The sequence below is a fragment of the Buteo buteo genome, chromosome 10, assembly GCF_964188355.1.
Source record: "Buteo buteo chromosome 10, bButBut1.hap1.1, whole genome shotgun sequence".
Lineage (NCBI taxonomy): Eukaryota > Metazoa > Chordata > Aves > Accipitriformes > Accipitridae > Buteo > Buteo buteo.
The window spans coordinates 38,979,918-39,005,939 of NC_134180.1; the positions used below are offsets into that span (position 1 = coordinate 38,979,918).

General features: G+C 38.1%; 1 protein-coding gene across 3 annotated transcripts in view; it reads right to left on the reverse strand.

Moving 5' to 3' along the window:
- Positions 1-26,022, reverse strand: part of USP24 (ubiquitin specific peptidase 24) — a 65,792-nt gene that overhangs the window by 6,536 nt on the left and 33,234 nt on the right. For all 3 annotated transcript variants that reach the window (XM_075037182.1, XM_075037183.1, XM_075037184.1), the window contains 36 exons: positions 25,779-25,949; positions 25,079-25,164; positions 24,837-24,930; positions 24,424-24,579; positions 21,981-22,078; positions 21,122-21,217; positions 20,738-20,966; positions 19,626-19,785; positions 19,179-19,334; positions 18,534-18,604; positions 17,607-17,767; positions 16,704-16,765; positions 16,172-16,363; positions 15,755-15,872; positions 14,295-14,439; positions 13,724-13,843; positions 13,340-13,465; positions 13,026-13,124; positions 12,732-12,814; positions 12,362-12,503; positions 11,816-11,935; positions 11,205-11,425; positions 10,641-10,765; positions 9,859-10,000; positions 9,354-9,504; positions 7,957-8,052; positions 7,201-7,304; positions 6,660-6,773; positions 5,797-5,893; positions 4,187-4,303; positions 3,356-3,448; positions 2,909-3,011; positions 1,875-1,996; positions 1,244-1,357; positions 908-973; positions 568-634 (listed from right to left, as the gene is read on the reverse strand). In XM_075037182.1, coding sequence (XP_074893283.1) covers positions 568-634; positions 908-973; positions 1,244-1,357; positions 1,875-1,996; positions 2,909-3,011; positions 3,356-3,448; positions 4,187-4,303; positions 5,797-5,893; positions 6,660-6,773; positions 7,201-7,304; positions 7,957-8,052; positions 9,354-9,504; positions 9,859-10,000; positions 10,641-10,765; positions 11,205-11,425; positions 11,816-11,935; positions 12,362-12,503; positions 12,732-12,814; positions 13,026-13,124; positions 13,340-13,465; positions 13,724-13,843; positions 14,295-14,439; positions 15,755-15,872; positions 16,172-16,363; positions 16,704-16,765; positions 17,607-17,767; positions 18,534-18,604; positions 19,179-19,334; positions 19,626-19,785; positions 20,738-20,966; positions 21,122-21,217; positions 21,981-22,078; positions 24,424-24,579; positions 24,837-24,930; positions 25,079-25,164; positions 25,779-25,949 — 4,417 coding nt within the window. The remainder of the gene's footprint in view (positions 1-567; positions 635-907; positions 974-1,243; positions 1,358-1,874; positions 1,997-2,908; positions 3,012-3,355; positions 3,449-4,186; positions 4,304-5,796; positions 5,894-6,659; positions 6,774-7,200; positions 7,305-7,956; positions 8,053-9,353; positions 9,505-9,858; positions 10,001-10,640; positions 10,766-11,204; positions 11,426-11,815; positions 11,936-12,361; positions 12,504-12,731; positions 12,815-13,025; positions 13,125-13,339; positions 13,466-13,723; positions 13,844-14,294; positions 14,440-15,754; positions 15,873-16,171; positions 16,364-16,703; positions 16,766-17,606; positions 17,768-18,533; positions 18,605-19,178; positions 19,335-19,625; positions 19,786-20,737; positions 20,967-21,121; positions 21,218-21,980; positions 22,079-24,423; positions 24,580-24,836; positions 24,931-25,078; positions 25,165-25,778; positions 25,950-26,022) is intronic.

Sequence of the window (26,022 nt, forward strand, 5' to 3'; positions counted from 1 at the left end):
CTATCCCTGCAGTTAGTAGTATTAGTATCCTTCCATGCTGAACCAGTTTCTTTTAGGGCAATCAGGATGCTGACAAAACAAAAATATTGGCGATTTCTTGAGATACATAGGAAATAAAAATTAATTTTTAAGGTTACAAGATTCATAGAGCTACTCTTATGTTAATCCAAGGTGCTTTTTTTTCCCCTTCATATTATGTATACACCATGATCTGCTTCTTATTTAAAAAAGTTAGCTCTCGTCGACCTCTTGGTTAAAATTCCTTAATGTCACTTTTTAAGTACGTAAGTACCACTCTTCTCTGGGTTCACTGACTGCTGTTGTTGGAGATAATTAATTTTTGCCAGTTAAATTCCTTTCCAGCTTGCTGTTACTGTAATATTCTAATGCTTATTTTGGATTTTCTTAGAGCGTTTTTGGGGTGGTGGTGGCTAAATCAAATGTGTCGAGCTGTTTTCCTTGAGAATTAAAACAGTTTAGAAGGATTAGAAACTAGGAGATGATAGGAACCATAATCAACATAAGGGTCAGTAGGAGACAGGAGTGTTCACCCACTGGCTTACTTGCCTATTAATCCATTTTCAGTTTCAAAGGCAAATTTGATGCGTTCTACTTGTAATGGGTCTTCAATAACCTGTTAGAAAAGAAAAAGATCAACCTAAGTTGTGTGTGATACCTGTATCTATTCCATGGAATGGTTTTGATGACCTCAACATGAAAACCAAATAAGACTTGTGAAGTTTCATATATCATCAGATTATCAAGACAGCAATTTAAAAAATAATACAAACTCCAAACCGAAGGATTAAAAGATATGTGGGTGTTGAAATTACTGATGCAGTCCTGACTTTTTTCATTATGCATTGATGCAAAATCTATCCTGTACAAGTCTTTACCCTTCACCTACCAGTATCTCATGGAGTAACTGGAATATATTTTTCAGTTCATGAGGTGGAGCAGTTTCCAGCTGAGTCTGCATGTAAGAAAAACAAAGTTACTTAGACAGTAAAATATATTGATGACACAAAGAATTACAAGACAGCTTTACAGATTTTTGAAAATTTGTTGTTTTAAACAGTAAAAGCCTAAAAAAACCCCAAACCCACCAACACCCCTGCCAAATCCAACAAACTGTGCTGATTGTTCTGCAGATCCCAGTGCCATTATAACCCACAACACAGAGTGTGACCAAAGCCTAAAAGAAACACTTAATGCAAAAAGCTTATCTTGATTATCTCCCTACCTTGATGAAGTGTAGCACAGTAAAGGAAAAGTGCTCATTACAAAAGCAGCAGTACACCACCATCTCAATGAGAACCGACAGAGATCCAGTTAGCTCTCGTAACGCATACATCACCTAATGGAAAAATGCAAACAATTTCAGATGCAGCCATGCAATTATTTTAAAGTAAGTTTGTAACAGAATGTTAGTCTTTTTCAGGAAGGATACAGCTTTTTCTCCCAGCACCTGCATGGCCCAGCAAGCTGAACCCCTGCCCTCATAACACTCCATTCAGCTCCTGCTGCCCACCTCCAAGGGTCTGGTCAAGTGTGATCCATTATGTCAGAGCAATTCAGGTTAGCACCTCCAGCTGACATGGTAACTGACTGCATGGGCACTTGCAAAATGTGTTCAGCTGCATTTGCTAATTTCATAAACTCTCAAACCAGAGCCCTACATTTAGGGATATACTAGAACAAGAAGGGGTCAAGAAGAAACCAAAGGTGCTTTCTTGTTTAGGCTCAAAATAATAACCATATACTCCCCAGCTGGCTACTTTTTAATATTCACTGTTTTTCATGTAACGATACTTCCAAGAAATCACATCAGACCAGCTTTTAGGTTCAAGCAGGGCAGAATTTAGAACAGATACCTCCATTAAGTAGGGTTTTCCCTCAGACAGGAATAACAAGGCTTCCACTTCTTCATGGAGTGTCAAAAGTGGACCTGAAGCGGTGATGCTTAGAGGTGGACGCTGCTTAAAGAGACCAGGAGCTATAATAGCAAATACAAAAACAATCCACTAATAAATTAGTTTGTTCTATACACCTTGAAGACACTGCTGCTCATTTGGCACCATCTAATCTCTAATGACATTCATCTCGACTAGCTTATAGCTTGCATGGTACCACTCCAAACAACAATCTCTTGCACAGCGAAGTGTCATTTACTTTGGTGACAACATAGGCAAACGAACGGCAAGAAGTCAAAGCAATATGTTCATATTTCCTATCAGTACTTTGAGCTTTAGTTTCAGTCCCAATCACTGTTGCACATTCATCATATTCAGAACGTTTATCATTCTTCTTTTGCTTTATGATTTTTGACTGCCTCTAACTCCAGAAGCTTTTAACCCTAGACAGAAATCAAGTTATTCTTTTAAAAAGACAGCTTTAACTTCCTCCTTCAGGAAACTGAGGATGTCAACTTATTCCTTTATTATCTTTATTTGGATATTTCTGCCTCTTGTAAGAAATATCCAGGAGTGTATTTCATTGCTTGTTATTCAGTAGCTCAGTCTAAATACTCCCCGCTTCAGATTAGCAAAAGGTATAACAAGTATAAGCAAAATACAGCCTGTTAGGCTGCAAGTCTGTTTCAGCCCACAATGACACAGCTTGATTTGTTCACATGAGGAAAGACCTTTTAGGCGTATGGGGGAGGGGGGAAGGCACAATAATGTTAACATCAAGATTCCTCCCCACCCTGCCCACTGCCTGTAATACTTACTATCTGTTTGCCACAGCCTCTCGGTACATTTACAGCAAAATAAAAAGTAATAAAATGTATGCTAACCATTATTGCCTTAAATTCAAAGTTACTGTATTTTCCTCACTGATATTAAGTTAATTCCAGTCAAAGTAACTGAAATACAAAGTCACCAAAAGGCAAAACCACAATTCTTACCAACATTTCTTTGTGAGGAGACGTCAGAGTGCAAAACAAGTAGTGCTACAGTATTGTGAAGATATCCAAACTCACGTGCTTGTGCTGAACTCCACCTGCGATTCTGCTTGAGCCAAAGGAGAGATGTAATTAACTTTTGATTGGTTGATTTAATCAACTTCTGTTAAGTGAAAACAAAGCAATGTCCTTAACAGTCCACCACCACGTTCTAACACTTTGAAGTTGGTGAAAATTTTGTTATTAGCAAACCCATGATGCTCACTTCTGCCAAAACAGCTATTTCCATGCTACCTACTCATAGGTAGACTAAGACTTGCATGAAGTTTATAGAATAATCCAAGGATTAGTCTATCCTGCCACAGTAAAAGTATTTATCCTTAATTTAAGCATCACAAAAAACACGGGGATGGACAAACTACAGCATAACACATGCTACTTAAACTTTACCTGATTACTTTGCCGGTTGGGGCCAAGGAGAAAGTTGATCATGTGCCTCAAAGCAGAGTGTCTGAGAAGAAGACTGCTAGCCCTTATACCCTGCTGTTTAGACAACAACAAAAAGTTACATTCCTGTGCAGGTAAAGAATTAGTGCTCTAGGGAACAAAAGTAAAATGCATAGGCTAAAACCTGCATTTTCCACTCTAAAAAAAAGAAAAAAAAAATCACACAGATCAATAGGGTACACCTCCAAAATACTGTCTCATTATATAGAGCACATTACATAAACCAGATCAGAATCAGCATATGCAAAATAGATGTCATGAAAAAAAATAAAAACAAAGAAGAAAAAAAGAAGAAAAAAGAAGAAAAAAGAAGAGGCGAATAGAGAGAAAACATACTAGGGTGAACAGTCCAGTCAGTTATTCTGCTTCCTAGAGGACAAAAATCCTGAACACTGGATTTTCTTTTTTTTATTTTTATATTTATTTTTATTTTTAAGAACAGCCAAGAACAACCCCCCAAAACAGAAACGCAAAATGGAAATGACATCTTCAATTGGTATACTTTGCTGGTATATTTCTGTGTGATTTTATCCTAATCCAGTGTTCAAAGCCATTTACTTAAAAAAAAAAAAAAACCAACCCAAACCAAAACCAAACCAAACCAAACCAAACAAACAATCCCCCCAAACCCCCCCCCCCAAACCCCAAGTACTCTAATAAAAGTTCTGGAAGAGTTTCACTGTACTGCTTAAACTTTCTGTGAATATGGATGACTAGCTGCTTTAGTATTGTCCTTTAAAATTAAAATGGCATGAAAAAACAATGGTTTCTTACCTTCTGTACAAAGTTATTGAATAGCAAAAAGTACTGAGCACAGTTTTTACAGTTTTCAGGTACATCTTTATCCAGTAGAGCAAGTAGCACCTCCAATAATTGATGTAGACTTTTTAACTGTGAAAAAAAATATTAATTTGAATGTAAACAGTTGTCTACTGCTTAAAAAACAAAAGTGTTTCACATATCAGTTAAGGTACGGTTAACAAAATCATATGTGTGCTCAGATGTGATGAATATCAATAGCCAACAAAAGCATTGCAGCCTTTCCATTTTTAACTCTTCTGAATGAATGCTGCATATATTAAACAGGAAAGTAATGAAAGCATTGGCATGGCAGTAACTTGATCCAAGAGGCGGAACTCAGCAGTTACATAAGTTTGCAATATTTTTAAAGCAATTCAAATTACTCCTCAGACTGATGTTCAAATGTTCCAGTCATTACAGTAATGCAAAACAAACTAGATTAGAAGTAAACTGTCACTCAAGGTCTCATGTTAGCATACTATCACACTCAGCTATACAAAAAGCAATGTTAGTGTTTAGTTTGCATGAAAGCACATTAAGGGGTATACACATTGGTATATAATGTATTACATCTCAGTTAACAAATAGCAACTAACAGCCAAGAGGAAGTAACCAAAAATTATCAAACTACATTGTAAATGTTCATCTCTCTACTACTGTGTTCAGCTTGTAGGACCTCATAGCAATCTTTCCTTAAAGCTCCAAATATGACAAATTTTCTAAACAGAAGCCTATACAACAGTAGTGCCTTCTATCCATGACACTGGATGAAAAACAATAGATAGATCCCAGAAACTGGATAGAAAAAACATTTTATCGCATCAAATATTAAAATGTCATGTAAAAAAATTACTTCAGACTAAACAAGACTTGGACATTTAGAAGTGTCCAAGCCTCCACTGACAACCCACAGGAACATGCCAGATCACAGGTAACACTTCCATTTGAGTTCTCTTAATACAAATGATTTGGTTCAGGTATCCCAAGGGAAACAGGTAAATCTCAAACATTCTACAAATGACTCCTTTTCACAAATTTCCTGCTGGGTTTTCCTTGAATATTAAGACCAGCAAAATATAACAAAGCTGCACTTCCCAAACTTACTTGCCAAGATTTTCCAATAGAAAATTAAACCTTTAACAATAACCATACTTATGTCTCTCTCTGGAACAAGATAACTCAGTTACTACTGCTACAGGCTTCTGACTGAGCGAGGAAGGAGAATCAGTTAAAAATTAAGCTGATTTCTGGAATCAGAAAGAGATAATAAATCTTAAAAAAACACTCTTCCCAAACTATTAAAAAAATATGTGATACCAGTTTATAAGACAAGCTGAAATCATACAGAATTGTTTGTAAGTAATACTTTGAACTTAAATTCTGAGAATTACAGCAGCATGTTACCTCCTAGGGTAGGAACAGACAAGCATTAACCTATTCAAGAAATGAAGAGCTACAAGCATGATCAAGATAAGAGCCTTTCACCTTATCATTTACAAATCACACAGCATTGTCTGCAAACACAACAAGAACCATTAGGTAGAGACAACCAACAGGATCATTGGTGATGAGGTGACACCAACCTTCTCCTGATAAAGCAAGGCACTGTCGAGGGTTTTTTCAAGAATAGTGGCTACAGCAACTCGCACCTCTCTTACACTGCATTCCAGGAGGAAAGTCCTGGAAGATAAAAGGTGAAGCTGCAAAGAGAACTGGAATCAACGTGTACACACGGTTACTATGAATAAGTGTGGTGTTTATTATTTTTAAAAGAGTACCTGTCCAGACACTTCCTGTCTTGTATTTCTGTGGATAAGCTTTTAACTTAATTTTTCTGCACTCCTGCTTGTCACTAGTAAGGCCTATAATATTTTATGTTATTAATTCAAGTAACAAAAAAGTTAAACTAAAAGCTATCATAGGATCCTGTCTTTCAAAGCAACTTCAAAGATAAAATTTTCTTTACATTGACACACCTGTCTAAGTGTGTCAGATCTCCAATAATTTGTCTTAGGTGTTTTCAAAACACCTATTAGCTGATCTTGAGCTTGGTGGGAAAAATTCTTTCCAGTTTATCTGTGATCTTTGTCAGCTAAGTATTTAACTTACCTTACCCCAAACACTTCCACCACGTTCTCCTTTCCCACCACTTCCAGAAGTGAATAGACATGAAGTTAAACACATTCCAAGGCACTCCACTGAATTAAACAACTGCATCCTCCTCCATGTACACTGCACTATTTTACTAGATTTTCAGAACTACTCAGAAAGCTGCACAGAGAAAATACTAGAAATAAAACCCTAAGTGATTATCTAGAGTGTCTGTTTAAAGAATGTGTACAGTCAACTCTTTGGGAATACATCAGTACAGGCCAGATCATGTTATTAGGAAGCTTTATCCATACATGAGACACAAAACACCTAGGACAGAATTCCCAGTACTTACTTTACGAGCTCCCGGCCCTCTGGCCCGACAAAATATTCAACCAGCCACTGACAAGCATCAATGCTTTTGGAGAGCAGTGCATCTATGGTGGCAATCCATTCTTCTGTATCAGCCCTTTAACAAAACAGGAACAACTGTCAGTAATGAAAGAGAAAAAACACCTCCAAAACCTAAGCCATGTTTCTTGTTTGCCAAATAGAAAGAATTTTTACTTTAATTGAACCTTTAGATGGCTTAAGACAAAAACACTTAGAGAAGTATTTGGGAACAGCTTGCTGCCTTTAAATCCATTAAAGCCTTTCCATGTCCAATCCACTACCACTGAAACAACAGACAGCTGGGAGAGGCAGAAAACTGTCAGGTTATACATGACCCTCCTTCCTCTCTCACATTTCTTTAAGATGGGATTCCAATGCAAAGCAGAAATGTACTGCTACTCCTGTGAATGTCTATGATACCCGCAGTATTTCAAGGAGCTGTACGTATGACAAGCACGAAAACCTCAGAATAGGTTGTTAAAGTACCCAGAACAAGGCCTTACCTGAGTTTCTTCTTGGTTCGGAGATAGGTTTGGAAGAGGAATTGGACTGCCAGCTGTAAGCTCACCTTTGCCATGCATGGATAATAAGGATGCTTCACCTTGGTCTGAAAGAAACGTCAAATTTACTTCAGAGCAGAAGTATGCGTACAGCATATATGCTGTCTCTTAAACACATCAACATGTTCTATTCAAGGAATTTACTTCATTTGGAAAAAAAATAAACCAAAGCATTTTTCTGTGCAAAAGAGTCTCCAGTGCTGACTATGCTAGTTAACAAATACGCTAAAACAGGAACAAACTTGCTCTAAGGCCCACTAGATCTGTGGACTTGATAAATTTAATAAATTCTGGTTTGTTTATTACTCCCTTTAGAAAAACTTAATTAGTGAACTGTATTTCCAATGAGTCTATCAACTTCGAGGTGACTAACACCAACTTTTGGATCTTCATATAGAGAGGAATTTCTGTCCCTCTAGAGCTCAGTTTGTATAATTAAAAAAAGGTCTGTGTTATTTCATAAATTTTACTATGGCATAATGATGTTTCTCCCACTGCTAGAACAGGAGGCTGGAGTCTGCTTTGAGACAGATGTTATCAGTGTGAAAAATTATTGGAAACAATGAATTGCTCAGCTGGAAAAGCAAAGTCATGTCAACCATTCTCTTCCAGTTTTCCTGCTTCTGACCCAAATAGCTTCTGTGGCCATTTCTACACAACATATTGTGAATACTCTAAGATTAAAATCTAGGTACTTACAGCATTCAGTGAAGCTAATGACAGAACAAAACTGAAGTAGTCACTACTGTATACATCTCTGTTCTTCATAAATTTCAAGTTTTCATCTCTCACCATCTGTAAAAGTAAAAGGCGGCAAAGAAAATTAAAACACTGCCAAAGTATATTTCTCTATCTGAAACTGAACCTTTTATGTAAATATGCATGGTGGTTAAAAACCAGTTTCAGACCTATTCTGTTCACACTCTGAATCACTACTTCAGCGGAGAGGAAAATATATATAGGAGACTTAGAAGACGTGTATAAAACCAGTGATTTTCTTTGAAGGATATTACAAAACACAAGACAACAGATGAGGGACTTAATCATTTGGCCATTAAGGGAAAAGAAAAAGGAAAAAGTTGCTGACAAGTTCTGTTTTTTGCTTGCTTTTAATAAAAAAGCCAAGAGAACACCCTTCAAACCCGAAAGGCTTGCTTAGCAAATTTACATGCACAGAGGAAGGAGCCATGGTATAATTACAAGCTGCAGCCACAGTAACGCAGTTAAATGTCAAGCCCCTCTTTTTTTTATATGAGATTTTGCTGAAAGACTTCCAATAAATTTGAGCCAAGTTCTGCTTATTGTAATAACGTGACCCTGGATACAAGAATGCCTAAAGTGACTATTAATGCCCTGATACAACCCATGTGGAGGGCCGTACATAGCCTGCATAGTTTATTCTTACTGTGTATGTAACGTAGGCTCTCTTGCACATGTGCAGATCAGCAGGATGGTGTGTGTTCAGAAGGTCAAATATATGCAAGATTGTAACCTCTCCTGTATGGACCAGAGCTGCAGGCCTGCAGACTGAGATCTTCCTCTTACTGGTTCTACCATCCTCTCACTGCGCTGTCAATGCCATCACACCTCCATTTTCAGTCCTGACTTGCAAAGTTGCTTTCAACATCCGTGTTTTCCCCTTTGAGATCATATTCAGTATTACATAAGCTAACAGACATTAACAGAATGGAAGCTGGTTTTGGTTTCTCTTACATGTCCTCCCCTTTCTACTTTCTTGTGAACTTGAGAACTCGAGGATGACTGTAATTTGCCATCGTCTCCATTACTCCTCAAGTGTACTTCAAATGAAGCATCTTCTCTGCTCTTACCTCCCCCTGCTTGCACGCTGACTACTGCCATATCATTCTGCTGCCAGAATGATGGGTCAATTTTGTGAGAAGGGACAGCAAATCTTAAAATAATGTACCACTGAACAGCTTGTTAATAATTTTATGTCAGAATCCAGAATTATTTTCTAGCTTTGCTTTCAAGAAGGGAGTTACTTCAAGGCCACCTTCAAAGTTACTGTGTTCCTCTTACTACGTGCTTAAATTTTGTATGAGTAGGATTTAGTTGCCACTTTCAGAGTGCTCTACCTGATATATCCGCACCGGCATTTTCTCTACAAAAAGTCCCTTTTTTTCTCCTTTTCGAACCAGCTTAGTCAAGATGGAGAGGCGGTCACTGTTAGGCCTATGGGGTCGAGGTGATGACTGGGGTGAAATTTCTGGTGAAGATGGAGCAGATCTGAAATATATACAAGCTCAAGGTGAATAATGAAATCCTATGACAAATCTACAGTTCAAGTTTAAAATACCAGTACAGTCAGTATAACCTTAAGGCAAATATAGATGACAGTCTCAATACTTCTTGAGGCTGTCAATCAGCTTGAACTTCTTACTGTGATAGTGACAGCAGCATGAAAGACAAAATTATAAAAGCAATAAAAGACTATTCATTAAGCAGCTTACAAAACAAAACAACACAACAGAAGGGTCAGTATACTCCTTTGTTGAACAGGAATTATTAATTTCTTAGTTCTGGAGATAACGTCTAGATATCAACATAAGAGAAACCTTTACAGACACAAGAGGAACTTACAACGAGAGGTCCTCCGCTTCTTGACGCACAACACTCACTCGACTTTTCTTTGGTAAGACTGGAGAGTTCTGATCAGACACTCTCTGATAAAACAGCATATAGGCATTCCAGTAGCGCCGACGCACATCGGGGTAAGGGTTAGCTGATGGGAGAAAAGGCATTCAACGAAGGCCCTTGAAAGTTTAGTACCTTCTTCATTCCTATAGGAAAGTGAAACTGGGTGTGCAAGTGACATATGCTGTGGCAGTATGAAGTAATTTGTCAGATCAAAACATCAGTCTACGTTAGTGAATAACGAAAACCTGAATTCTAAAATATTTATGCAAAAAGCATATGTATTTTAAAATATAATTGTCAGAATTATGAAATAAGTGAATATTGGTGGATATGCATTTAGAATTAATTCCTTAAGCATTGAAAAGTTTAACTATATGATGCCACACCATGTTCTATGCACAGACATTTTCACTAGCCTAAAATAAGGCCTGTTTTGTGTTTGGGGTTTTTTTTTTTGTTTTAAACTATTTTAACAAGGCACCATTTTACTTTTGAATCTCCTCTGCTACCAAGTCTACAAAGTGCTGAACAACAGTGAATATGGTTCATTTAATATTAGGCTGTACACAAGCTGTTATGTCCTTCAGTAAACAGAAGACTTTAGGAAAAAAACCTGCTTCAGAATGATTACTAGACCAAGTAACACAAGTACAGTGGACTGAGCTCTACCTCTACCAAGAACCAGTATGAAATATAAAGCTACTGTAAATCACTCTTCTGCTTACATTGATCATAGACTTTAGGTCTATACTCTCCACCAAAACATTCATATTCCAAGGTTTCATCAGTTAAATCAAATTCTTCAACAACGGTGTCATTAAATTTATACCACTTTCCTTTTCCACATCCCCTGTGATCAAAACAGAATAGAAACACAACAGAAGCAAAGTTACTTGATTGTCTAGTAAAAAACCAGACCACCCCAAACACTCTAGAAATGACAACCCTGAACTCACATTTGATTTGGCAGTAAATAGAAAGCTTAATTCAATCAATGTCAAAGTTACTTTTAAAAAAAAATAGCTTGATTAAAAATGAGAAGCATACCACTTGCAACTAAGTGTCATAGGAAGCCCTCAAACTGCAATACAAGGTACGTAAGAATTGCTGAGACCTTTATAATACGGTGTCCCATATTACTGTGTTATTGTCTTAACACTCACAATGTTGGGTGTTAAGAAAGGGAAGAGTGCTTCCAATAGAGCTCTGAACGGCTCACTATACCTTCCCAAAACAAGTAGTCTTTAGACTGCTCTCAAACCCTCCACGCAAATCTTCTTAGCCGTTACCTCCTGTCCTTTATAAAGGAGTAGTAGTGCCCCGCGTGTGCCTGGCCACTGTGAACAATCACACCAACAAGCTCATAGTTTTCTGTAGGGGCAACTTTCTTCCTTGGGGAGCCTCCGCCTCCCTGATCTGTGTTTCTACCATTGTCCCCCACTTCCGAAGATGAGTCCTGGCGAGCCATCCCTGACACAGTGTAAGGTTCCATGTTCAGCATCCAGGGAAACTGTTTGAAGAGATATTTCAGATTAACTGAGAGATTATATTGTGCACATGCTTAGTGTAATTTTATGAGAATTGTATTAATACTTCCCACATTGGGAACACCAAAGGAAAACATGGTACTTCAACTTTTTATCCTTCTGACACAGAAGTTAAATAAAATGTCTTTATGGAGGTTTTTGCTCTTGCTCTCTGAAAGGACCCCGAGAATGTTGCAGACAAGAAAAGCTCTAAGGAAAAATACTTATTTTCTGTAGCATGATCATGTTGTAAGTGTACCATGCACTCAAAATCCCTGTATCAAAATGTGGGGAAAAGCAGGAAGAATGGAAGTCCACTCCATAAGGCAGCAGGGACACACACACACACACCCCACACAGAAAAGTTTTCTTACCCTTATTTGTTCATCATATTTAATAGAACGTCCACTCTCCCAGTCAAAGCCAAATCTCATGAGGTGAATCACCAACAGGCTAGGTAAGACCTTAATGCATGTGCGCTTCACTGTAGTTCTCTTAAAAAGAAAAAAAGAATATCACCTCTATCTATATACCTCAAGCATTCTGTAGTATTCTTATATAGATGCACAATTCTGTCTGTCTTGAACTGATGTACAATACAGCCACAGGAAGCAGGATGACCATAAAATGACTATAGTACGTACAGACAGGGTACTATTACAGGTATTACAGTTTGTGCAGTGGGCTGGTATGTTACAGAACATTTTACTGTCCTGCCATCTCTCTAAATGTTCAGTCTACAATACAAGTTACTGGGAATGAAGAATGCTATCTGCATGGGTTTGTGGATTTAACGTTTTGATTACGTCTTCAACGTAGTAAGCAAGCAGTATCTAAGCATGGCTTCTATGACCATGTAATGCTTAAGAAAATACCAAGCTACAGCTGAATCTTCTTTCACATACATTAAGAACCAATACCTTTTCTTTGCACTTTTCACAGTAGTATGCATTGCTTCCTTCCAGAACTTCTCCTCTAACAAACTGATCCAATGATATTTCCAGACTTTGACATGAAGTCACACCTAGGTTGAGAGCCATGAAGGCTTCCTCGCGCTCATACCTAAATTCAAGAAGAAAAATAGTCAAGACATTGACAGAGTAAAACCTATCAACTTGCATTAACAAGACACATGCTTAGGAAAGAATATTGCCTTTGCCCCATAGCTATCAACAGCTGTGATGCTCACAAAGGCATATATGTCTACCTTCTTGTGCTATTTTGACCTACATATTTTAATAGTTACGGGAACACGTAACTTGGTAACTAATGCACTAAATCTAATGTTACCTGTGAGGACAGTCCTTGCAGATCTTCTGATCAGAGAAGATTCCTTGAAAAGTATTCTTAAATATTTGGTCTCTTCCTATTTTCTGTTGGAGATGTAAAGTTAGACAACAGTTAGATATGTTGTGGAGTGAAAGACCAATAAAGCAATAGGAATTTTAAACTTCTGAATACTATGTAGATTATAAAATAAGCCAAATGGTTCTCTGCCTTCTTTTCTGAAGAACAAAGGAGAAAGACAGAAAAGGTACCAAGGAGATGCATATAAACAAGGAAAGAAATCCCCGAGGTTTTTACCTTGAGGTATTCATCCATTTGATCTATAAGACTGGTGAAGAACTCATAAGCATCCTGTTGCTCTCTAACATAAAGTTCCTTATTCCACATCTTGAAAATCTATATAAAGTATAAATATATATAAAAAGGTGATTGTTCCATATACATATCACTAAAGAAAGTGACTTTTTTGAAGAAATCTGTTATTTTTACATATTTTGACTTTTGAAGTAGAACTTACTTTATCTCCAGAAATTCTGCAATGAGAAGAGGCTGAATAAATGATCACTTGTTAAGTAGGAAAGCTATATATTCTAAACAAAAAGGCTTAATACCTTCCAAAAGTTCTCAGGTACATAATACTGTAGCTTGCTTTCCATCAAATGACCAAAAAGAGATTGAACTTGATAGAACACATTGTCATCTGGATTGTCTGTATCATCATCAATGGAAAGCAAGGCCTGGAAGGAAACAAATAACTTTATTAAATTGGTTCTTGGCAAAATTATTACTGTAAGTTGTCATGACACACAGCACGACAACTTATAATTCATATATTTATTGTGTGTGTATATATTTATGCACACACACATACGTACACATTTTTATTAGTTATTTATTTTTTAAACAATTCATTTACAAATGGTGCTAAGATGAACTTGCAGCTCAGGTGACAGTAATTCCAAAAAGACGACTTTACTGGATGTTGAACCAATTACCTCTGGGAGACCAGGCTGCATATATAGCTGCTGGAAGACGGCATTCATGTAACAAGTAGCACCACCATTCTTCAGTCCCACAAATCCTGAAATGGAGCGACTATCCACTGGTGGAAGATACTAGAATGACAGACATTTTTTGACCCAGTAAGTTATAAAAAGTATGAGACTGCAACAGCATACTATAGCTTTTATAATCACCTTTATATGAGCTGTTAAGAGCAATTTAATGGAAAACCAGGAATATAAATTCTGAAAGATCGCAAGAGTGCTGTATTTGGTCATTTAGATACTTAACACTTTGCACAAAACTGTTAAAAATGGCCTAAAATGTATCTAAATAAAATTGGTGATACTTAGGAAATACTTCTTTCTTATCCAGATAACAACTGACAAAAAATCACTGGAGTATTGCTTCTGAGGAAAATCAAATGGGTCTGCATTTAGTCTTATCTGTTTTTTGTCACTTTAAATTGAAGACCATGGAAATTTCATGAATGGAGCAGTTAAGTAGATCATACACAGTACTCCAAACCACACTAATACAAATCAAAAAAGGCTTCTTGCTTACATCGAACTCCTTGGTAAGTGCAGGGTCACACTGGTGATGCATAGAAAGCAGCTCTTTTGTAATAAGCTGGAGATTGGAAGGTGAGCTGTCAGCCAGCATTACTAACACTTCATAAGCAGCTAATCGGCTATCTGCTGTACTGCACCTAAAAAGAAAACCACATTTGAAATCTATTTTGTAGATGACTTAATTATTTCTAACACCAGAAAGCCACATTACTCAGAACAAGTGACAATTAATGTTCAAAAGGAACACTTTAAATGATAAAACTCTCCTGAGACCGCACAGTGCTATTTTTTTCTTTCTTGGGGAAGGGAAATGGGGAAGAATTGAATCATAAGAGCAGCACCAGGAATACTCCTTTAAATAAGCCTCCCTTACTGACACGGAGTCACCTGTTGTTACCTTTCAGTAGCAATGAAAAGTAGGTACCCTAAAAAGAAGACACAGAATTGGTTGTGCATCTGAGGACAGACGGACAGATGCTCTCCATCACTGTAACACTGATAGAGACATAATGACTTATTTACAGGGAGTCGAGCTTTGAAAGAGCTAGACCAAATAACTTACTTGCTACAAGAGATGACCTTAGACCTAAGCTGCACTACCAGTACAAAACACTTCTACTTAGCTCTTTTCAGTGGGTCATCAAACATACTAGCCCTTTCTTCTAAAGGCCAAAGAAAAGGCTTTACTTAGTTTAAACAAACAAACGAGCATGCTTCAGATGAACAGCAACGGAGCAAAGCTGGAGCAAAACACTAAGGTGTAGCAAGTCCCATTCAGTTCAGGGGTTGCTAAATGTTCCACTAGAACCTTCAGTAGGGTTTGTGGAAAGGCAGTGTTGATGTGCCCAATCCCACTCTAACACCAATTAGTCAGCAATCCAGCTGCACCAGCACAAAACTCCACATGCGCTCATTTGCCCACCCCTTCAGTTACTGTATGGCAGTAATAGAAGGCAGGCATGACAGGAAGAGAAAGCCCTCTTTTTCCCCCATTTGATATATTCTGGGCTATTATCACCTATCTTAGGTGCAAGGAGACTTGCTTAGCATTAGCTTTTTACAAAACATATTTGTTTTGAACAGAAAATAGTGGAACTTTTGAGATTCTCATTTACAAGGGGCTTGGAAAGTTAAATTCCTGTTCATGCTCCAATTTAGCCAACTTCCCAGGCGATGATGAGCTACAGCAGTGCTCTTTGGACTCATGAAATCAGTTGTGCTTGCAGTTCATCATTGACCTAACAAATAAAGCACAGACTTTGGAAGTACAGAAAAGCAAAGATTTTGGGTCACACAAAACCTTACAAAAATGCTATCTGGACACTTATGTAGGAAACGTAGAGAACTGAAGAGCTTGGTATTAAATCCTAGTATCTGTAGCCCCAGTGTGACATTTGCATTCATGAGATCTAGGATAAAACCCAACATAAACAAAAAGAAAATGAGTTTTACTTTGGATGAAAGTCTTGCTGACTGATTGCAGCACTGCCTGCTGGAGAATGGCTATTCAGAATAATCCTGGATGCTCGGAAGAGGAAATCATCCAACAATGGCTTTATCAAAGATGAGCCTGTAACACAGTAATCCATATCTACTGTTAAATACTTACATCATCACTGCAAATGTCAAAAGGTGTTCCATAGCAGCAAAATTACTTGATAGCACCATATCAACAAAAAACATACCCAAATATTTTATCAAATGTCAAAGGTACAACAAAGGTACTGCCAAAATTTCTTATAGCTCTGTATCGCTTCTACCAATGTATTATAATGTCTTCACACATATTGTCTACAGATCAAGTCATCTGTTAGTGCTATGCAGAATTCACACTAGTCAAGTCACTTTAGAGTAAAAAGGAATACTTACCAACCATTTCCTTCTCTGCCCCACATAGTGAAAGGAGAGTCTTGATGAGCCTCAAGTGTCCTGCTAACAGGATGTTATCAGCTTCACTAGTCTCACACTCAGCTGTGCGGTTCGGTTCAAAATTGTCTAGCCAGGTGATCTCATCTTCTAACATGGCAGCTGGGCTTATCTTTAGCTGTTCCATTTCTGATGCTGCAAGAGAAAAAGAAAACGCAGAAAAATTAACAGCTCTACAAACATAGAATATCAATACAAAGAATTTCAGTCTGGTAATGGTCTCGTTTCTCCCACAATGTGTACAAAGTATACCTTCCACAAAGGAACTCAGTTCACTTTCCAAAAGGAGTGAGCTGCCTTGCTGTTACTGAACGCCAAGAACAGTCCATGTCAGGCATTTACACAGGACAGCCAGCACGCTGGCAGGTCACATCAAGTTCATGGTGTAGTAACCCCTCCGTGAAGGCCATTCTACAGAAGGAAGACATGCTTGGAAGCTGCAATCAGAATGACATGTGTGCCTGTACATACTTACATGTGAGGTCATCCAGTAACTGACATCTCAGGTCAAAATATTCTGTACACTGGGACAAAAGTCTGAAACAGGTACAAATAGAAGAAAGGTTTAATTTAAAATTTAATTTAAAATCAGAAACTTTTTTCTAAGCAGTTGCCTTTAAGGCCTGTGTGCTCTGTTCATCTAATCCAAAATAGCATAGCTATCTAGTTATGCTTCTGCATGCACACGCTGTGGCTTTAAAACAAATTCCTTCCCAACAGCTACTTCTGAATGTTATGAATAACATTTAATCCTGCTTTCTTCCTTCACCTCATAATAATTTTAATTATCAGATGACAATAACACAACAACATGTTTTAACTTCTCCATTACTCCTCTATTCAGATTCCTCTAGAAATTGCTGGTTAAAGTTACTGTTAAATTCAACAACCTTTGGCCAGTCAGGGACAAGTTAACAGGACTGACACCTACAGTCTTTACAGGTGTAATGGGCAATATAAACAACAAGAAATCAGGTGAAGTCATGGGTTCAGACACCACTGAAAAGGTTGGAGCCTTTAGGATGGGTATTTGATCTGGATCTGTGCAATACTATCACTAACAAATAAATTCAATGTTACTGTTGCACATCCCATCGCCTCTGTCTCATGCAGGATTCCAGCCAGGTTCTGACTGCCATGACCACATCCTATAAAGAGCAGGCCTATTTAGCAATTACCACCTCCCAAACAGGAAGTCAAATAAGCTGAACTATAAGAGTTCACAGAGGAAGAGTTGTACCTTGAGAATTTAGTTTTATTTCCCTTCAGTTTACATACTCCCAAAACTATGTGGAGTGTGACAGGGACGTTTACTTTCGACAGACTTGCAAAAAAATGTGATAGATTGGCTTCCTCAATAAACACACAGCTGACTTACCTCTGGTTGATTCCTCTCATGATGCTGGTTGGTGACCAAAGAGGCAGCTGGGCACCAAGAACAACACTCAGGAGAAACTGGTTTGGCTTTTGAACATCTGGGTGAGCTGATGTGTCTGTCTGACTAAGGGTGTACAACTGGTCACATGCAACACGACGAATCTGAAACAGTGTCACTGTCAAACACTAGCAGTTGCTCAAAGGTTGCAAACAATACACTTCTGTTTTGTTAGAAATCTAACAGAAAAAACAGACATTGAAAAGCTTGTGTAAACCAGACTATGAGCTCTGCACCTGCCAGTCAGGGTTTCTCTATTTATAGGGATTTAGCAATCCACTTTCATCCCTGAGCTAAAAGCTCTGATGCTTTATTAAACACAGATTATAAATTCAGAGAAGGGGGAAAAGATACAATGACTTCATGCAAAATATATGAGATGCAATGAAATGAAGGAAGTGTGACTTGAAAATCCCTAGGTTTCAGAATATCCAGAATAATCTTAAATCAGAAAGAATGAATTTTAGGAGGGTTCTGACATTTGGAAGAATTTTTCAAAAGTTCAGAAGAGTCCATTACTTCTTACCCAAATCTTTTGAGATGAAAGGTACTTAGAACTTTCCCTAAAGTACTAGTTTTACAGAATTTGTCTCACCAAAATGAGAGTATTTTCTTTAGACTAGCCACAGCACAGTCCTGTGCGCCTCATGGATTAAACAAGCCTAAAGAATGTAATACTTCAGCATTTTCTATCAACACATCACTAGATACTGGAATTACTAACAATTATACAAAGATTATTCATCCAAATACAAAAAACTGTGGGAATATTTGTAATGAATAATTTTATCTTCAGACCATATTAAAAGATCAAAGTGTACACGTTTCAGAAATATAATATTTAACAAGTTTTCAGAGAAAGACTCTCACCTCAGCACTTGGTGATCCAAGCAGTATGTCAATGATGAAATCGGCAACACAAGGCAAATTGTAAAAAGATCCTAGAACAGAAGAATACTCGGCTATCTTTTTTAAAATAATCATTTAAAGTCAGTTACAGTCTTGCATTAAGATACCTTAGGACCTAGAGGACATCCCTCTGACAACATGAAAAGCAGTAATAGCTATTTGCATATTTCCCCATCTCCTTCCCTCACCAGAGACTGGCAACACAATACAACAGTGTTTTCCTTCGCCTTCCGCCACCACCAATGTTTACATTTCCTGTACACAAAGGTTCAAGTAGTAAACACTAGCTATGCAAACAGCAGCACTTACAGAATTACACACTTCAAAGCCAGTGCAAATATTTATATACTGGCAGTAAGTCAGCCTTCCCAAAACATTTCACTAAGGCATAGCACTACATGCCTTGTTTCATGCCACCTGTTCTTCAGTCCTGGAAAAAAAAAAATCTCTGTATTTTTTAATGAAATTTTGTGGTTTTAACTTGAGCTGTTTCAGCTTAGAAAGCTAGAAGTTTCTCATGATTTTGTTTTGTACTCTCTGTCTCCAGAAGCCTTCCCCCACCTTACTTATATTCCAAATAGTGAGTAATCCAATTCTATTTCATACCTAGCTGCTGACTGCGTAGCTGAAGGCAGGTTACTAGGAGAGACAAGGCTTCTCCAGCGATCAGAGCATCTTTGGTGGATACAGACTGCTGTCTCACACAGATACCAGCGTGCAGCGCAGTTGGCTCTCCTTCGCTTCCTGAACTGCAATTACTTCCTGCATTAGGAAAATGAAAAAGTGCTGTAATCCATTACATTTTTTTCAGGTGTTTTCAGCTTCTGGTCAGTTCTCTGCAATTTAAAAAACTCCTCCAAATGCCACGTCTCCAAAGGTGGAGCATTTTGCTCAGATTTGTGTAATTCAATCACATAATATCCTGAGTTGGAAGGGACCCAAGAGGATCATCGAGTCAAACTCCAGTCAATTCAGCTTCAAGCTTCAGAAGTGTTCAATTAAGAATAAACCGAATGCTTTCTTTAGATTGGTTTTGAGGCACAGTTAACCTACCTGAGCTGCTAAGTCTGTTTCGAATCCCAGCAGGAAATAAAGTGTTGCTCTCTTTTATTGGCTGACTACTTCCCACGAGGTCCAGTCGTCCTGCAGCAGCAGCCCAAGAGAGTCGCATGAAGCAAGCCACTGTGGAAGTGAAGTCATTCACCTCCATAGTCTGAAGGAACAAGAAACAGCAGTTACTTCTGTGATATTCAATGGCCTTTCTTAATCATAGGGATAAGAGGAATGTATTTTCTGGATCATATTAAATTGACATTTGGATTTGTTTTCCTCTGTCTTCTCTAAGCAGGCTCAAGGACACAAGAGTCTTTTTGTTCCCAAGGAGAGATTAGTATTGCTCCTTTTATAGGAAGTAGTTACTTTTTAAATTCTCCACTAGGGTAGATACCCTTTACACCTATCTGGACTTAGGCATACTGATTTCAATCATATCGATTCATTTGGGAAGCACTGCACAAGAACCTAACATAGCATACTCGTTACATTAACTATGAAGTTTCTTTCAATTGGACTCAACTTTCAAATGGGCTGAGTTCTTGTCCAATTAGATTGTTTTTGTGAATAGCCAGTCTCAGATTAATTACACTGACATGCCTATAAAGGAGAAAATAGCATTTTCTTAAAGTATTGAAAATAAAAATTTCCTTTTTCCCCAGGGTACCATCACACAAATTTAATTCTTAATGAGGTATTTGAAACAAAAAACTTGTCCAAAATTTGTAATTCAGAGAAACATGGACTATAAGCCACAAGTTCAAGCAGGAACTTTCTCCTTTCTACTCACAGAAAATTAACAAGAATAAGATCTTAGAGTTAAGTGACTGAAAATAAGTCACAAGTAAGATTTCTGTGTAGATCTATTTCTGGTAAGCACTTTTGGGGTACTGCTTCCCTTTGTACTGCAAAAATAATTTCTGACACTATGTTAAAATTCAGTTCAATATTGGGAAGACGGGCTGATGGTCAGGATTTTCAGATGTTTTTAAATGGAGCCTGGGCAAGAACCTGTATAAAAGGTAGACTTTTGATTAAAAATCCAGGAGTTATACAGCTGTTGCTGGAGACGACACCACTACATCACCATAAATCATCAAATACTTCCTTACTTGTATGGCAACTCTCGCTGCTGGTATGATTTCTTCTACCCTAATGGAGGATCTATCAGACACAGAGAGCTGTCGGTAGGATGACTTCTCAGGTGTTCCACAAATGGACATCTGCCTACTTGCTTGTCGGCTGACATTACGGAAGGGGCGTGAGGACAATGCTTCTACACCATCTTTAATGAAATCCTCGTCCAGTAAGGTAGGCATTGTCTGGCCAACAAGCAAGAACCTACATTCACAGAGCAAAAACATCAGGCTTATTTTTGAATGTTCACTGCAAATGAATAAAACAGAACTCAAAGTACCAATTAATCTTAAATATTACAAGCCGTACTCTAAAAGCCAAGAAAGCAGCACTTTCTCTAATGAAAGGCAATTACATACCTTGCAAGTTGCAGGCAGATGGAATAGACTCCCTGTCTTGTTTCATAGTCTACTTCTGATGGGATAGAGTCTCTCTGCATCACATTCACCACCAAACTTAAAAACAAATCAGTAAGACAGACTCCGTTTGAAAGTGTTTTACATTAGGAGAGCACTGCAATTAATTTATCCTTCCTTCCTCTCGTTCAGTCAGCTGAATGCCAGTTAAAACTGCCAAACTGGTGTCTTTGGAGACTAACATCCCCATTTTCCCCTCCTACACCTACAAACAGAAGCTTTCTGTTCCTGCTGGAAAATGCTTCAGGATCTATGGGGTGGGGGTGAAGTGGATAGAATTACTAAGAGCAATATATACTTCATAAATCTGACACATGCACAAGCAGTATTGCCAGGTCTTCCAAACCACTCACACTGTGCCTCAACTCTTATCTGAAGCGTCTGAATTTTGGAGACTGTAAAATTTAGTTTGGTTCTATTTAGCATGATCTATGCTTTGACTGCTTAAAATGTCCACTGGTATCTATGCAGGACATACTGTAATGTACATACTTGCAAGTCTGAAACACTTAAATGCTAACTATCCAAATATCCACTACCTTAGTAAAAGTTACACTTTGCAAGCTTATCTGTGTCTAACTTTATTTTGGGGTTTAACAGCAGGTACTCTGTTACATTACTATGGTAGCTACAGTAGCTTTTCAGACCCTGGATAATGAAAAACCAGCTTTGGGTGGATTTTTTTTCTCTGAAAAAGAAGCTGACAGGTTTACTAGTGTGCTACAGTGTGGAAATCAGAAACCATGCAGAACTGCTAACTAAATGAAGTGTTATAAATTGAGTCAAGATTTTGAAATCTAACCTCAAGCCTCCTGCTCTGAGGAAGTTTTCACAGAAAGACTTGGCACAATTTCTTGCCATTTCATCATCTGCAGTTGGCATCAGCTTGGAGCTCAGTACCTAAAATAAATGAATAAACAAACATGCATACACTGCCCCTGCCCCTTAGTATTCTTTATCTGCTGAAGGTTAAAAGTGTAACAGAAAAAAACCCCACTAAAAATGAAGCAATTAACTTATGCGAAGCTGTAGCCAGTAAAGAGAAATCACATTAACAACTATGACTATTACAGGTATTTATTCTGTATCAAAGGGTGGGGTTTTTTTCTCATTGCAGTTTACTTGTTAAGGGAAAGGATAGAGTACATACTCTAGCACATGAAATGTTGTCTTCAGGCTCAGCTGGTGCTCCTTAAGAGCCCAAATCCTCCTTCTTTCTAGATTTTCAGTTGACAGTATTCCATAAAACACCCCCAGATGGCTTACTTATTGATTCATGCCTTCTGAAACATAACCTTATTGCCTTTTTTTTTTATAAGATGGTCCAGGTAATTCTATGGGCCTTATGAACATCACCACTGTATCATCCCTCCTGTTTTAAGTCAGCACTAAACTTCACCGAATGCAATTACGCTCAGAAACATGGCCATAAGGAAGTCTGTGGTCTCTGTGGGTCAGATCTCATATACATTTATAATCAATTTCACTTCATTTTACATAAAGAAAAAACAAACCAACACTCTCCCTCCCCCCCCCAAAAAACCCAAACCCCAGCCCCTCCCAAAACCCCAGAAAACCCCCAGAAGTTATTTACTTTCTTGAAAAGTCTTTGGCATGTACAGCCAACAATGCTGGATGTGGGAAACAAAATGCATCTTTTCCAGGTTCACAGGTCAGAAGAATGGTTTACATAGTTCCAGGCATGAAATCTTATCACAACACTGCATGATATAACCCTGAACATCTGCAGCATTTAATTTTCATCTCTTTCATAAGCTCTGCAAATTTCCTGTGCACATTTTTTCAGAAAGCAGTTCAGACTGGTTCCCATATTTTCAATAGATCACCAGTTGAGGGGATACAAAAGCATATAATTCTTTTCCTGACAGAAATCATCTTCCAGTTGGCTTGACTGGACTTGAGGAACAAGTCCACTCATACATCTAATTCAATTTGCTACTTCTCATCCCTTGCCAGAAAAGCACACAATTTATTACTTGCTTTTATCATTTTCTCTGGCATGGAAGCAGCAGATAACTGTATCGTTCTACTGTAACCTGCCAGTTAAACAAGATACCTTTGCTGTGATATGCTAAACTATTTTCTTTCAGTTGCAGAACTTGTCAACATATTTCAAAGATATCATCAAATACCTTTCATTCCAGCTGTACAGAAAAGGGGGGAATCCTAACGCTGCAAGTGTGATGACAATGTAGGAAGACAAAGAGCTAACATTAGACTGCAGAAACCCAGAGGAAAGCAACTACAAGAAAATTCCTACAGTAATCTGGGCACACACCAGGAATGAAAGAAAATAACTTTGTCCACTGTTTTCAAAGCTGCTGGCAACCACTCCTCCAACTTCAAGTTGTTCAAACCGTATTTCTAATGGCTCCTTATAAACAGGGGGACCTGCGAGTAGAACTAAAAACTGCCCAGCTTCCTGGAGTGTGCAGATTTCAATGTCCTAACAATGACACCAGCTGCACTCTCCTATACTCTTTAAAATCCATGCACTGAGCAGTTGGAAAGAACCTTTTCACAGGGCCCAATCCAGTGTTTTGGCTAAAGAACTTACTCAGGAGAATACTTAGGGGTAAAAAAATTCTATGTATTCCACTCACTTTACATCCACAGCTAAAACAGGCCAGAAGCTTCTGGGTAAAAGCCCTGCACATTTGGATAGTGAAAATTCTTCACAGCTGAACGCTTCTCAAAAATATTCCTCCTTAGCCTTGACAGAATATGGTAGACTTATACAGAAGGGAAGTTAGCATTCTTCTTCTTTCAAACTGAATTGAGCAAAACCAATCAAACTAAACAACAGCTCCCATTAATTTTTTTAAAGCGCCAAATTTTTTTTATATATATTTATAAAATATATATATATATATATTTTATAAAATTCCCATATTCAGAGTTTCTGGAGATTCAAGCAGGAATTTTACCTAAACAGTAAGGACTTTGATGTTTCTTTGCTCGTCTCCACTTACTTCAGAATACTCCTTCCACCTTGCAAATCACAAAAAGAGGGGCCTGGCTTCACAGTGAAGTCTCTAAAGGGGAACTACTTACCCCTTTTGTTCTGTGTAGAATTTATCACATACATAAAGGCAGACTATGACATGACATTTGCATTTTGAAAAGTGACCCTGTCATGGTGGACTCCTGCCCAAGAAACTTAGAACTACTTAAACCTTAGTGCTCAGAAACACAAGTTGAAAGAAGTACATTTTTTTTCTTACCTCTAAATTGTAGAGCACTCTGAAGGTGGACATGCCTGGAGCAAAAGATCTGAAAAGACTTTCTAGTATTGAACTAGCACTGGGCTGATGTTGGTGTTTTGAAGACAAGGATGGTGATTTTGAAGACTGAGAACTTGATTCTGATAGCAGTGTTTTCTAGCAGGAAAAAGCCACAAAAGCAGTATTTTGAGGCTATCGCATTTTGTTGTAATTGGCAATACATTTCCTATAATCCCTGTAATGACCCTCCCGCCTCCAGCTGCTTGGAAGTAAGTCAATAATCCTTAACATGAGCATTATTTTGCAGTAGAGTTTCAAACCCTTCACAGATTATAATCTGACGGGGAATTTAAGAAACCCGGTAGTAAAATCCTTTTTGTTAAGCTCACCAAGATTAGTTGTTTACTCCATACCTTCCTTCCCAGGGAATCAAGCTGATCAAGAGCCTCCTGAATAGCTGGGTCAGTGGGAATCAAGAGCAGAAGTTTCCTCACTCGCAGCGTTATCCTGAAAAGTTATCAGAAGTTACTTGCGCAAAACAGGGCTCAGCCACACTGTGGCCTGGTGGATGCCCACACACTGCGAAATAAGTAGCTATTCAAACTTTGCAGTGTGAGCATTTCTTCAATATTTAATAACCATTTAGTTTGCTTACCTTGGCTCCTCTAGATTTGCAAGCTGGTAAAGCATATCAAACACATTACACACGAGAGCCATGACTACTCCAGGGAGGGATTTCTCCTGAGAATTAAGCAGAAATACAAAGGTCTTTCTCTCCCCTCTCTGTTGCAAGTAATTTAAGAGAGCTCTTCACTGAAGCAACTGACCCAGATGCCAACCTGGCATGTAGAAATCTCTAGACTGAGACAAGACTTGAATTTTCACATTACCCCATCTCCCTTTTAACTATCAATTTTTGAATTCAACTGTTAGTTAGGGATGGCATACAAAGCAGACCAGGAGTTGTCTGAACACGCTAGTTGATGCTTCTTAGTTTATTTTCATATTGCAGCTTTATTAATAGTGGAAATCTGGAAAACTCGTAACTAACTCATATGGGTATTGTTTGTTAGAAAGACCATGTAGAGATTAGTAAACACCAAGCAGGCTACAATAGGTGACATAATACAGATTATAAAGTCTAATCTGCATGCATAAGGCAATCGCATATTTAAATGCTTTGATTCAATTCCAGTTTGAAAGCAAAACCAGACTACTAAAGACTGGATACTCAAGCTCATGTGAACAGCTTCTGTCTCATCTTACTGTACCTCTTCCACCCCAGCTGTGTCTCCCCCAACTATCCCCCCATGCAGCAAAAATCTGAGGGATGGTTTCAGGCTATTACGCTGTACCTGTTCCATTGCATAGGATGAACTAAATACACTGCTGCTGTTGGTGGAACTGGTTGAGGAATCTGCAGAGCTCCCTGATGGAGTCCCGCTTCCTGATGTTTTTACTGTAAGGACTTGTTCATCAGAGAAGCCCAGTTGGTGGAGTAGTTTCTGATCTTTGTTTACGGTTAGCTGCAAGAAAATATTTATCATTTAGTTCTGGAAAAGAGACTTAATTTCAGAAAGAATGAGAATTCTTTGTAGT